This window comes from Anopheles funestus, chromosome 2RL (genome assembly GCF_943734845.2).
Source record: "Anopheles funestus chromosome 2RL, idAnoFuneDA-416_04, whole genome shotgun sequence".
Lineage (NCBI taxonomy): Eukaryota > Metazoa > Arthropoda > Insecta > Diptera > Culicidae > Anopheles > Anopheles funestus.
This window is the reverse complement of record NC_064598.1, coordinates 79,422,829-79,437,165: the sequence shown is the minus strand read 5'-3', so window position 1 is coordinate 79,437,165 and position 14,337 is coordinate 79,422,829. Positions and strand designations below refer to the sequence as shown.

The 14,337-nt window shown below is 42.7% G+C and overlaps 1 protein-coding gene across 1 annotated transcript; it reads left to right on the top strand.

Moving 5' to 3' along the window:
- Window positions 1–14: 14 nt before the first annotated feature.
- Window positions 15–11,353, top strand: LOC125774745 (cysteine-rich venom protein-like). Its single transcript, XM_049444923.1, has 7 exons — window positions 15–1,138; window positions 3,633–3,797; window positions 5,121–5,257; window positions 8,261–8,406; window positions 8,822–9,022; window positions 9,703–9,792; window positions 9,872–11,353. Exons 2-7 carry the CDS (start codon window positions 3,689–3,691, stop codon window positions 10,032–10,034), a joined length of 846 nt encoding a protein of 281 aa, XP_049300880.1. The 5' UTR covers window positions 15–1,138; window positions 3,633–3,688; the 3' UTR covers window positions 10,035–11,353.
- Window positions 11,354–14,337: the final 2,984 nt, after the last annotated feature.

Below are 14,337 nucleotides of genomic sequence, written 5' to 3'. Positions count from 1 at the left end.
TATACCACATTGAAGTGGTTCGTTCTTCTTTAACGGCGATAATGTTCGCCCACCTGAAACTTTCTGTTGGTGAGCATTCGCATTTTTAACAGATCGATCACGATCGCAACCATATATCGTCGTGGGGGTCGTGAGAGATCCGTAAATCGGGTGCAGTTAGTGGAGGGCTATTAAAAATAAAAAGAAAACCTAAATCACGATCACACGCGTACGGTTCTTAAGCTAGAGGAAATAAGTAATTTAATACATCAAAGTACAAACACAAGCACAATGTAGATAGAAAAGCTTTATTTCCTATTTCGCACTTACTGTTATGCGCAACACTGTACTAAACCTGCTCCGCTAGTTCTAAAATGGTTTCAGCTCGCTTCACCCTTCTTCTGCTTCCGTGTACCGTACAGCTTCTGTAGTAGAACTTCCCCGTTGTTGCTATTTTTCCACATTTGCTACTACCCACCGAATGATCGCCATACGTTACCGACGGTTATCATCATCATCCACCCTTACCTGTCCGGCGGAACAGCACGCGCACAAGGGAAGGGAAAAATCATAATCTTTCCCGGTGTGTTATTTGGTAACACGCGCGCGTGTTGTCTAAACTTCTTGCTGGCATGGGCATCATTGTCGTACGGACCAGCGGCTCCGCGGTATCGTGACACATTCGGTGAGATATTTTTTTCGCGATCTACTCTCACAATTTAAATCAGTCCACTCTTCGACGGCAGCCGGTCCGGACGTACGTGTCGTCTGATCGTCTGGGCAATTCCGGGCAGCAGGCGAATACGATTCGTGTTACGCCGCACTGTCGCACAAAACGTGTACGATCGAGTGTGTGTGATTGTGTGTGGAGGTTGGCTGGATGTTTGGTAATTTGATCATTTAGTACAGTGGGGAATATTAGTGAATATTATTAGGCGTAATATAGAAGAATAACGATCAGATCAGCGCAAAAGTGTTGTACGAGGTGAAAAGTAGCCAAATTGAGTGTTCGATCGGTGATCGATCGGTTAGAGTGTGCCTGAATGCAGTAGAATGAATACGTGACTCATAGTGTGCAAGAATATTGATCTTCATTACGCGGTTTCTAAAAGGAATAGAAGATTACACCTGCTTTGGTAGTAAACTTTCGCAAAATAAGGTAAGTTTTCATCATTAGCACATGAAACAAAGTGTGTTCCAAAGCTAGAACTTAGATCTTCTTCATCCACGATCATTCTAATCTCCTCTACGTGTGTGGTACATGGTCTCATGGACTCTAAAAAAACTGTGCAGAAAACACTGACCACTGTCACTGGACAACGTCCACTATATCTGTTGCATCACTCAACGCCCTTACGCCTGCTTCGGACAACTTTCTTCTCGTTTCCTGTTCTTGCCATTGGCCCCAAGCACCCCAAGTGGGTGCCCCGTTTTTTTTTGCTTGGCACAATTGAGGTACCCACGTTTCTGACAGCTTCCGTAGCTTCCGCATGGTTCCATTCCGTAACGTCGACGTCTGTGGCGAACGAGTGAAAAACAAAACCAAAGCCACCATAATGTGCATGCCCCGAAACCGAATGCATTCGAACGAGATTTAACGACTTAATTATTAATACGCGTGAGTGTGGTTTAAATTTATGGTCACAGTTTGACCGCAGATGGGCGCAACCGAGAACAACAAACAGAACAAAAAAAAAAGGGAACAAGACACTTGACTTGAAGATTCGCCGCCTAGTATGTATCTATTTTTCTGCGTAATCGCTTCAGGTCAAGGATGTCCGTTTTGGGGGAGGAGGGGGTTTTAGTGTTACATCCTTGCGCCAAGCAGTGCTAGTACAAGGCTTAATCCAGCCTGTAAAGTGGGCCGTGGAATGATTCGACCAATGGGTCCCAGTACCTCTGCCCCAGTTCGTCGCTTGTAGATTGATGATGATGATGGGGAATATATCTTAATTAGTCGTAAAAGTAATTTATCGCCTTCCAGATTGGGCCATACCCGTGCCCATAACGTGTGTGCATATGTATAAGCCGTAATGATCTTGTGCTGCGAATTTATGCATTGATCATTGGACCAGCATTGGAGAGTTTACGTCTTCTAGGAGCGATCGAATCCCACCCAAAAATTATCTTTGGAGCATATTGAAAAAAAGACGGTACATCCTTTTATGTCATATCGCACTGCTGCACGGACACAGCCAAATCCTCTAGGCTTTGTTTTAATAGCATTTTAATGCCTATTTTACGATCTGTTAGTATTGTCTTTGGCCCGACCGGGAGGATGATTGAGATGGTGCGCTAAAACTGTTGATCGCTTGATCGGCTTACAGTGTTAGACGTGTTGTGACTCTCTTGCGGTGAAGTATTTTCTCCAACACCGATTCCGACACATTATTAGTCACAGTTGTTTCAACTAATGGATTGGAATGTTATCTTGCATTTTATACGTTTCGATTCGCAACCAATAGGCAAGACAGAAAAGGAGGACAACATTTTTTTGGCCGATGAATTAGAACTATCAACAGATCATCTCTGCCGGTCGGTGTGCGAAACACGGAACGAAATATCGTGACATGCTTGTGACCTCGGGCAGAAGCGCCGTTTGGCAGAATTTATTGCAAAAATCAAAACTCAAACCTTTTCAGTTCAGTCGTACGTAGAAGTGGGGAATGGATGGATGGGGCAAACAAAATCGCAAAATATGCGAAATGAGGTGGAACGCAAAATAACATGAACATTGATGCTCGTAAACACTGATCTAACCTTAGTGATGAAAACTTCCAACCTAACCGTACATACGTTTTTGCCAGGAAGGAACACGCTAAAGGAGCTGCACGGTAGTGTAGTGCGTTCTGCGGCACCATGTTCGCGGCGCATGGTTCGCGTGCGTACGGCAACCGTGTGAACGATGAAACGCTATCGAGCCAATAATTCAACTCCCACAAGGCCATCACCGGTAGATGTTCCGCCAAAAAAAAACCTTTTTTTCGCCACCGGCTCGCAACACACCCGCAAGCGCTTGACCCGAGATGACAGATTGGCGAGTACTGGCAAAAATCGACGCGATCGTACATTTGTTCCTCTCACACGACCATCTGTTTTTCGCAAGCGGAACGTGATCGTGGTTTTTGGGATCTCTCAATCCTTTTCCATTCCTTTTGCTTGTCCGGTAAGTGCTATGTTTTCTATAAACATAATGCAGTACTTGTACTTGCCACTCGCTGTTGAGTGGCTTGTTCGATCGATAAACAATCTGATGGATTAAAGTACGGAAAAGGGCGATCAATTGGTTATGAATTTCCTTTAAGGTAACAAAAAAAAACACTAGCCACATCGAAGAATGACAAGAATGGTGCGAAATATTTGAACAACGTACCACGCACGAACGTCAAACGGGGAAGAAATTCTAAGGCAAAGCTTGAAAAATCGTACCGACACCCGGTACCCGATCTTGATCGTGTGTCAGCTTGACGCAAGTGGAACAGATCGTTTCATTAATCGCAAACATGATCACGATTACCGTTTCCCTATGGGTGTCTCTGCCACATTCGGTGAGCAGCCGAAAATGTTTCCGCTTCCAGCATCCGTATAGTAGTGTAGACAGTTCTTTTTATTTTTTTTTTCCTTTTGCTCTTCGCCTTTCGTTATCGTTTCAGATCAGTAGATCAGCTTCTCCCGGAAGGGGTGTTATTACCACGGTACGGCGGTGACGATGATCGTCCGGTGGCCAAAAATGGTGCGTCCTGCCAGTGGTTTGTTGCTGTTCGTGTTGCTGTTTGCCGTTTGGTTCGAACTATCCGATGGTTGGCGTTATGACAGAGGTTAGTATGGCGTAGATCTGCTGAAGAATTTAGAAATGTGTTGCTTTTGATTGTCGGTTTGCAAATTAATAAAAAAAAACATAAACCTAGTTTATGTTACACTTTTTTACAGAGAAGTATAAGAACTAAATTAACTACTAAAATAATTTTCCAATTCTTTGGCACCTTTAAATCACTTTTGGACAAGTTCAGAAGTCATAGTACTTGATGGAACTGAACACGAATTTGTATAACACAATTTTACACAGAAGCATAAGAACTGAATTGACTACAAAATTAATATTTCATTTGTTTAAATTAGTGCACGTTTAAGCCACTTTCAAACATGTGTAGAATTTATTCATTTGACCGTATCCATAACTACGTCATCTTCTTCAATAACCAATAATTCAACTCTTGGTTCTCAAAGTGTATTTTAGTTTCTCTTTGTTTTTAGTACATGTACTAATTCCCAGCGATGGCGCGATCTACTACATTGTCCTTGATTACTCATTATATTTATTGTGAAAATATCCTTCATTCTGGAGTATTTCTATCAAAATCGTGCTCCATAAGTTGATAAAGAACAAAATTGATAGGAAAATAGTTTATTAAGCGATGTACTAATAGTGACTCTTGTGTTTAGTTGCTCCTTTTTCGATACTAGACTCGTGTCCTGAATGCCTCATTACCTATTCTACACACTTTAACGCTATTTATTGTGTTTCCGCGCGGCTTGAATCCATTCGCTAATAGTATCCATTAGGCATAGGATCGATAAGTGAACAATTTCACACCATTCCACAACCCGAAATGGTTCCTACGGGTGGCCATTGTATTGTGATTGGAGAAGCTTTATGCTCTTTGTTCGAAACAGATATTGAAATTTAATTCACGTGTGCATCTTCACTCTTTTCATCTTCATTTTCAATTTTATTTATTTCTCCCTCCTCGGTACTTCTTTTCATGCGTTCTACCCGACTTTTGCAAACGATTGATACTGCCGACGATTGTGCTGGTTGGTGGCGGATATGCTAACAAAACACTCGACGTCGAAAATCTTAAAACAAAACAAAACAAAATGCTCATCATCCATCTGCACATGGCAAACCGAAACATTGGGTGTGGATGGGAAATAATTTCTTCATTCACACTTTCAACTGTCACGATTTTTGTCGGTCGGTACGGGGACCACCCTTGGACGGGGTGTGGATGATGAACGAAATTTTGAATCTGAACATATCACACACACACGCACCAAAACTCATAAACAACAACGACCACATCATCGCACATAAACCGGTCCACTGGCGGTTTCCCGGTTTTTTTCTTTCTTCTCTCTAGTGCCTAGACTGTATGGAGACAAGGTGCCGACGAAGGCAATTTCGCCGCGATTGCGCAAAGTTCAGCGACGGATCGTGATGCTGCACGATTCGTACCGCACCAAGGTGATACCACCGGCCGCGAATATGCTAAACATGGTGAGTAATTCTTATTGGGCAGCACCGCTTAAAGGGTATGGGGTGTGAAAAACCGAAAAGAGATGGTGAGAAGCAGTAAGATTCTTGTCACCAGAGTGTCTGTTACGGAAAGGTAACAAACTACGGAGGGGAAAAAAATAAAACAAGACACTGACCTCGATTATTGGACGTGATTCAACATAGCGAGGTTAATTTATTTTCTTGTAAAATGTTTAGAAATTCCACCAATTCCATCACCCGTTGGACTTTGGTTAATAAATAACAGTCGGAAGCAAGCGGGGAATAGGCCGGAAAAGTAGATTACCTGCTTGAAATCATATGAACATTTTGCAAGAAAATCATTGAATCATTTTAACAGTGTTTGGTTAACCTAAATATTTTTCCCGGCAAAGATTTATCCCACACAGCGGACGATGTTAAGGATCTTTAGCACAATGTACTAATAGTAGCTGCATTACTAGAGAAACGAAGTTTCTTTTTAGTACAAGCTATTCAAATAAATTAAACCGTTATTTAAAACCTCAAACAGGGACTTATTAAGGCACGCTGCTTAACTTAAGTGGCGCCAACTTAACGGTTGGGATTTCACTATAACGGGAAACCGAAAATTGCGTATCGTAAATAAGATGACGCCGCGACATGCCGATCTACCTTCGTAGAAGGTACTCGACACGATCATTAGCGGCTGATATACGGACGATCGACACTGTAATCCACGCCACTGCCACCGGTAAAACCTGGGACGAGCACGATAGACACGACGGATTATAGATATTAATTTGATAGAGTTGGAGAGGTGACGCTTGTGTGTCAAAATATATTAACACGATCGGTTGATATATTTATGGTGAGGGTGGTATATTCCGTACAGCACCGTCCAGACGGTGGATGGTTAGCAAAAGGGCATAATGGTTATGTTTATGAAAATTGTATTGTAATAATCCTAAACATGTCGTTAGGTGACAAACGAGCAAACATTTAAACTGAAATCGGCATCGGTTTGGTGGGACGGTACACCACCAAGCCAGTGGTATTTGACTGCACACCATTCGTTCGTTCGTTTGGTGTACCTTGCCTACCCGAGCAAGGCAGTTGCGATTGCAAGACACACAGATGTCACAGATCGATGAAATATTGGAAGTTAATTTAAATAGGAGAGAAATTTATCTTCCAGCAGCTCCATTTAGTGCCTAGCTGGACGGAAGCGTCCCATACCATATACGGGGTTTTGTATCGATACAAAATTAGAAATGATTTAGGCGACCTGCGGACGGGCCTGCTATTGCTGCGGAAGGTTTTCGAGAGAGGTGTGTGTGTGTGTGTAGCTCGCAAAGGAAAACTCATCCGCCTCTGCGCGGTTTGGGATTTTTGTCCTAACATGCAAAGTCTATCGGTCGTCTAAGTGTCGTGCAGAAAGCGGTCAAGCAAAAGGTGATCCTCGCCGGGTCTTTGCTTTTGCAGAGCATCATAACGCAAACATTAATATGCAAATCCGCATGTGACAACAGATTTTCGAATTTTTGATCTCCATTTCGATGTTGAGACACAATTCAATCGTTCAAAACCACCTCTCCGTAGCCGGTCCTTAGCCGGTCGGTGGGATGGCTGAACACCGCATTCGTGTCGCATTTGCCGTAAGTACGTCGTTTTCGCGGTTGGCAAAATTTATTGTGATTGCTTAATTTTTTCCGATGCTGCTCGCACGAAAGGTGATTGTTATCCCGTTTCGGAGTAAACACCTTGCAGAGCACGTTTGGCTGAGCAACAGCTGAACACCGCACATCTACCTACCCACCCACCTTAATCGCATTAGGTGGGATCAATCAACGGAGCAGAACTGGTAACCCCCCCCCCAACCCATCCGGGATGTCAAGAAGGAAGCGACATTTTGGTCACCATATGAAGTGGACAGATAAATGCTTCACACCTTCTGCCGGGAAGATGAAACCAAAAACTGCAATCCACTCGCACTCTAGGTGGCTGAGGATGCAGCAGCACCGCTTAAGACCGAGTGGCGGGAGACTTTTTGTTTTGTGTGAATCCAGTAATCACACGCGTTGGTGGACAGCTATATCCAAACTAAGCCGACAGCCCATTCAATTTCGGACCGGACCTGATTTATTGACCATGGTCTCACGTGCGCTTGTAATAGCCACCTAACGAGTTACTGCCTTTCCGCTTTGATCTTGTGCATTTCTGATGGTGGCGATCGTCTGGCTACTGGTGGCGGACTGGTGTGCCAGAGACGGGAAATCGGTTTAAGGTTATGTAGCCGCTCTTTATACGGGCTTGTTAGTGTACAATGTGCAGTGATCGCGTGATCGAGATGACAAAATATCTGCTGTTACTTATTATTTATTAACAATTTGTTTAGGCGATCAGTTCGATCGTTTCCTTCGTACATGGTTGTCTCGCTGTTGGAAGGTGGATCAGGTACTGTGATGGTTCTACACGACCAAAACAGCTGTCCTACTTCATTGAGATGTTTAATCGGGCATCGCTAGTCCGTGGTCCAGGTGTTATTTTTCGTGCGAATGAACGTAGAAGAAGCTACAGGTCGCTTCTTTCGGTGCGTCCATCCAACTGCTCTGTGAGGCTTAATACCCAACTGTCAAGATTGAGGGGATGGGAGGGATCATAACTGATTTGCATACAAATGAGTTAGCCGGTTCACGCTATCTTCGCCCGGTAAGCGGCTACGATTCCAGCACACAAAAACACCCTGATGGAGCGAGGCGTAAAGTAATAAAACTCATCAACTGATGATCTCATTCATTAAGCAGTGTTTATTTAATCTGCGACCACTGTAGAACGCACCGTCACCATAAACTAGATGAATTTACGATCGACGATCGACAGCAACTTCCGATCTGGTGTGTTCAATCTGGGATAGTTTCCAATACTAGCTCTCTCTCCATCCCATTCTTGGCCGTTCAGTTTCCGGTAATTAAAGATCTTACTTTAAGTGGAACTTTTTCCCGTTTACTTTCTACGCTTCTACAGAAATGGCACCATGGAGCAGCCCGATCGGCACAGAAGTGGGCAAATCAGTGCCGTGTATTGACGCACGACACACCGAAGGGACGATGGATTGATAACTTTGGTGCCTGCGGTCAGAACATCTTCGTTTCGACGCATCGCGTCCCGTGGTAAGTGAGTTGATAGCTTTTTGAAGGATATGACCATCGGTGGTATCATGGGAGATTGGTGTGGCACTCGGCAAAACAGCAACTATCTGTCAACGGTACGACCTTCTCGGACGATTCGCTACGGGTAAGGTTGATGACACTCTTCAGACGATGCTCCGGATGATGCGTGGGCTGCCAAGACAACGATCTTCATTGAACGGTGACACTCCTTCACAGACGTTTCGTACCGATCTGGCGCCAACTTCGGATCAAAAGCGATTTTGTGATTTTGATCGATTTCGTTACCAGGAAACATCGCCACTTCTTAATCCGTTCTATTTTCAGTGTTCCCTTTTTTGGGGGGTAAAGAGATTTTGTTGTTTTTTTTTTGTTTCAATTCTCATTTCACCTTCTTTCTCCCTTCACTACACTGTAGGATGTTTGCGTTGCGGACGTGGTTTTTGGAGCGGCAAAACTTTACGTACGGTTCCAGCAGAAACGCTCTCGACAGTGTCGGACACTACACGCAGATGGTGTGGGCCGCCACACACAAGGTCGGCTGCGGTCTAACGAAGTGTCCGAAGGGTGGTCCACGAGGGAAACCATTCTACAACTACGTCTGCAACTACTGTCCCATGTAAGTACCGGCAGTACGAATGCGTGCAAGAAAGGAAGTGTGCGAAATGACTAACAAGAACGCACACGATAGAACTGTGAAGATCGCGAAATTGGACCGAGTTTATATTTATATATGGAAGTGAATTTCTTCAGAGATTGAGTGGGTGGGCTAATGCGGAATAAGTTTGGACATTCGTCCTTGCACTAGTTTGCGTATGGGAGTTCAGTGCGTCCTGATTTATAACATGAACAGTTTATCCATTTGTGGGTCGGTTTCACTTTCGCTCGTAATTCCTCACTTTTCTATATGAGACATGTCACCGCTCACAGTGACATTGATGGATGGAATAAACTTTTATGAAGGTGTCTAAATGATTTCTTTCAACGCTTTGGAACACTCCCCCCAAAAATGGTTAAGGAGGATTAAAAAAAAGAACCTCAAACAAACCCCTCCCAGCATGACGACGCTGAGCGTGGCTAATAAGAATCGAACGGTTAAATTTGAAGTCTTTCGGTACGTAGTGAAAGTAGCCGTTTCGGTAGCCAAATAATTAATTGGAAAGCAACGGAATGAAACGTATCGAAAACGTATTGTTTGTTTGTTTGTTTTAAACATAAAGTATACATCTATCTGTGAAACCGTAACGATCGAGAGCGTATTGTGCGATGTGTTAACTGTGCTTTCATAACTTCTTGCAGCGGAAATCACGGGGAGAAATTGGGTTTGCCGTACAAACGTGGACGACCCTGTGGTTCCTGCCAGACAAACTGCCTTTCCCGTAAAATAAGGTAAGCCAAGACACCTCCAGCTGGTAATACATGGCGCATGAGATACTGAGACAAGCAGTTTTCTCCCTTCTAAACGTAGACTCTGCACCAACACGTGCAATACCGCTGACCTGTGGGCGAACTGTCGCGATCTTTACCGTACGTGGCCCGGTTGGCTGTGCAATACGGCTACGTCGGAGGGATTGGAACGTCAGCGAAACTGTGCTGCTACATGCACCTGCCATGGGAAGATACACGACTGATAACGTACCGGGGTAGAGGAATGGTTCTGATTTGCAGGATGATGTACTTAAATCGAAACGATTAGGCCAGTGCCATGCATTAGTGTGTTTTTTTTTGCGAGAGCTATATTTTTCCATTTCACTTTCATTTCCCATCCACACTTAGAACGTGTGTGGTTCATTTTTAGAGATTAGATGCTAGCTGTACGGTTATCAGGGTTTTTGCTAAAAAACGGGTAAATGTGATGAGGGATTCCAGGTGTGCTTAGGGGTTTTTTTTTGCGGAGAGAACAGCAATGCTTCAGAAGGAACAGTTTTGGAACTATATTTTATTTAAAAAAAAAACAAAAAAAATGGAATCGTAGTAGAAAGAGACACGAAAAGGAGAACGAAAAACTTAAACGATCAACAAAATTTTGGTAAGTTGTGTTTTGTGATGTAAATAGAATTGGATAGAAATTAAATTTCCTCAATCCAAAAGCACGTGTGTGATTCGAATTCCGAGAGAGAAAGAGAGAGAGAGAGAGACAGAGAGAGAGAGAGAAACAAAAACAACAAATGCTCCGTTAAAGTTGGAATTGTTTTCATCGGAACGAAGCATAATATCATCATTGTGATGATGAGTGAGCGAGTGGCCTGTTCGGGCTCGTCACGTCAGCTTCCGGTGGTGATGAAGTCTGTTGAGTGGCAGGTGAGTATCGGTATGAATCAAAGCCAGCACCAGGGTAAGGTGCTAGGGAGGGAACACGACACAATGTGGCGCATGTGGTTTGATGCTGTTTCTGGGTGATGGTGCCATCGTACGGTGACACTGTTAGCTATTCGCACATGTTGTAGCGTTGGAAAAAGGGGACACCGTTTTTTGGGGAGTGAGATGACGATAGAGAGGGAAACTGTTGACCTTATGTTGGGTACAATCCACCTAGAGTTTTTTTAAAGGGTTTTTATTGCACGAATTTAATTGCTAATACATCATAAGACTTTACTAACAATCGGTGTACTTTTCCAATAATTTTTCATCTTGTAAGTTGTCGGCCACTTTTGCCTCCACTAATCTGCCACCCTTGTCCAAAGAAACATAGCCTCGATTTATGACCCTTCTGACGGATGGCTTCTATCGTACACTGACCTTGTATTGTGTTTCGGTTCCACGGCCACGGAATATACCCTCCCCGGACGTTACCTCTGATGCACTTGTTTCACCGTTCCACCGGTGTGTCATCTTTCTTGCTGCAGGGAACCGCATGCGTCCGTAATGAAGTCATGAAAGATGGTTCGACTTCGAGTTTGGTCGCAGGAAAAGCTATCAGGTACCGATAGTGAACGGACGGAACTAGGAGGGAGAGAGAGAAAGAGAGAGAGAGAGAGTGAAAAAAAGCCCCAAGCGTAAAATCGCTCATGCGAAACACGGCGAACCCTCTTAACAGGGGCGAAAGGTTTTGCGCTTGGGACTGTTCGGATTGCTGGGTCACGAATCCAGTGACAACGGGGTTGAGAAGATAGTAGCGGCCAGCGGTGTATGGAAATGTGGTTTTCTCACCATTCTTTAAACGGGTGGGTAATTTAAGAATTCACAAAACATAATCAGAATTCATTACGCGCCTGGTCGGTTGGTCGGTTGGTTGGTCTGTTAGAGGTGGGATGATACTTGATGCAAAGTGAAATAACTTGACCAGTAGTACGATCGGTTGGATGTTTTGGTCTTTCGCTGGGAATACCCCCCGACCGGGGAGGTCGTTAGATGTGTTGGTGAGGTGTTTCTTGTGTTTTATTTTCTTGCTTTATTGGTTGTTACGTTGTCAATTCTTGTTCTCATTTCCAAGACACTTAAAATGGGGGGTGAACTCATTGGGAGCCCGTAAAGACAGTTCGTAAATTACGCGATAAAGTGAAGGGAGACGTAGAGAAATGGGTTTAATGATTCTTCATATCAGAGTGATTAAAGTTATGAATGAATCTAACTGCTGTCAATCAACTTCACAATTCACGTCACGTTTTGTATGGGTTCTAGAGGAAGAAAAGCAAAAGAGAATGAGCTAGAGATTGACATGTTTTATTCAAATAAGGTTATCGAAACAAACTAAGAATAGCTACATTTTTAAGAAGTGGAAAGGAAAAATACCTTTTCAATTGAACTGTTTTTTTTGTATCTATTCTTGTTTATCGTCAAGTTGCCTTGGTAAGAACAGATATGGAAAGATTTCCTTTGTAAGAACAGATATGGATATTTTAAGACTTACTTATGCGGTAAATAATTATTTATACCTAGTGAGTTTCTTGTTTTAGCTTTTTTCGAATAATATTCTTTCCCTTCGATTTAATAGTTTAATTTACTTAATGTTCTAATTTATTAATAAGCGGGGGGATGGCGATCAAGTAAGTATGAGCATGATCGTCTACTAGGGCAATAACATAGAAAGATCGTTCAAAGTCTCTAAAAAGGATAGACGAGATGTGGTAAGTGAAAATTGTGATGAAAACATGACATGATGACAGAAATGCCTTGATAAACGACCAACAGAAGACGGCACCCAATATATATATAATATAACAATCGGTGTACTTTTCCAATAATTTTTCATCTTGTAAGTTGTCGGCCACTTTTGCCCCCACTAATCTGCCACCCTTGTCCAAAGAAACATAGCCTCGATTTATGACCCTTCTGACGGATGGCTTCTATCGTACACTGACCTTGTATTGTGTTTCGGTTCCACGGCCACGGAATATACCCTTCCCGGACGTTACCTCTGTTGCACTTGTTTCACCGTTCCACCGGTGTGTCATCTTGCTGCAGGGAACCGCATGCGTCCGTAATGAAGTCATGAAAGATGGTTCGACTTCGAGTTTGGTCGCAGGAAAAGCTATCAGGTACCGATAGTGAACGGACGGAACTAGAAGGGAGAGAGAGAGAGAGAGAGAGTGAAAAAAAAACCCCAAGCGTAAAATCGCTCATGCGAAACACGGCGAACCCTCTTAACAGGGGCGAAAGGTTTTGCGCTTGGGACTGTTCGGATTGCTGGGTCACGAATCCAGTGACAACGGGGTTGAGAAGATAGCAGCGGCCAGCGGTGTATGGAAATGTGGTTTTCTCACCATTCTTTAAACGGGTGGGTAATTTAAGAATTCACAAAACATAATCAGAATTCATTACGCGCCTGGTCGGTTGGTTGGTCTGTTAGAGGTGGGATGATACTTGATGCAAAGTGAAATAACTTGACCAGTAGTACGATCGGTTGGATGTTTTGGTCTTTCGCTGGGAATACCCCCCGACCGGGGAGGTCGTTAGATGTGTTGGTGAGGTGTTTCTTGTGTTTTATTTTCTTGCTTTATTGGTTGTTACGTTGTCAATTCTTGTTCTCATTTCCAAGACACTTAAAATGGGGGGTGAACTCATTGGGAGCCCGTAAAGACAGTTCGTAAATTACGCGATAAAGTGAAGGGAGACGTAGAGAAATGGGTTTAATGATTCTTCATATCAGAGTGATTAAAGTTATGAATGAATCTAACTGCTGTCAATCAACTTCACAATTCACGTCACGTTTTGTATGGGTTCTAGAGGAAGAAAAGCAAAAGAGAATGAGCTAGAGATTGACATGTTTTATTCAAATAAGGTTATCGAAACAAACTAAGAATAGCTACATTTTTAAGAAGTGGAAAGGAAAAATACCTTTTCAATTGAACTGTTTTTTTTGTATCTATTCTTGTTTATCGTCAAGTTGCCTTGGTAAGAACAGATATGGAAAGATTTCCTTTGTAAGAACAGATATGGATATTTTAAGACTTACTTATGCGGTAAATAATTATTTATACCTAGTGAGTTTCTTGTTTTAGCTTTTTTCGAATAATATTCTTTCCCTTCGATTTAATAGTTTAATTTACTTAATGTTCTAATTTATTAATAAGCGGGGGGATGGCGATCAAGTAAGTATGAGCATGATCGTCTACTAGGGCAATAACATAGAAAGATCGTTCAAAGTCTCTAAAAAGGATAGACGAGATGTGGTAAGTGAAAATTGTGATGAAAACATGACATGATGACAGAAATGCCTTGATAAACGACCAACAGAAGACGGCACCCAATATGCAAGAGATCGCTTCTTTTAGTATTTTACATCTTAAATTACATTTCCTGATTGGGTGGAATCTAGTAAGAATTATGGTTTTCTTTAGTGTGGATTACCTCTCTAGAAGAGATCTCTTTTGGGGTGACTTATACCTTCTTATATTTCTATTTCTCGAGTTTAAGATGAATGTTCATAATTTATAAACTTTTTTTTTATAAATAATTTATAAAATTTATAAACTTAAATTGGAAATAAAATAT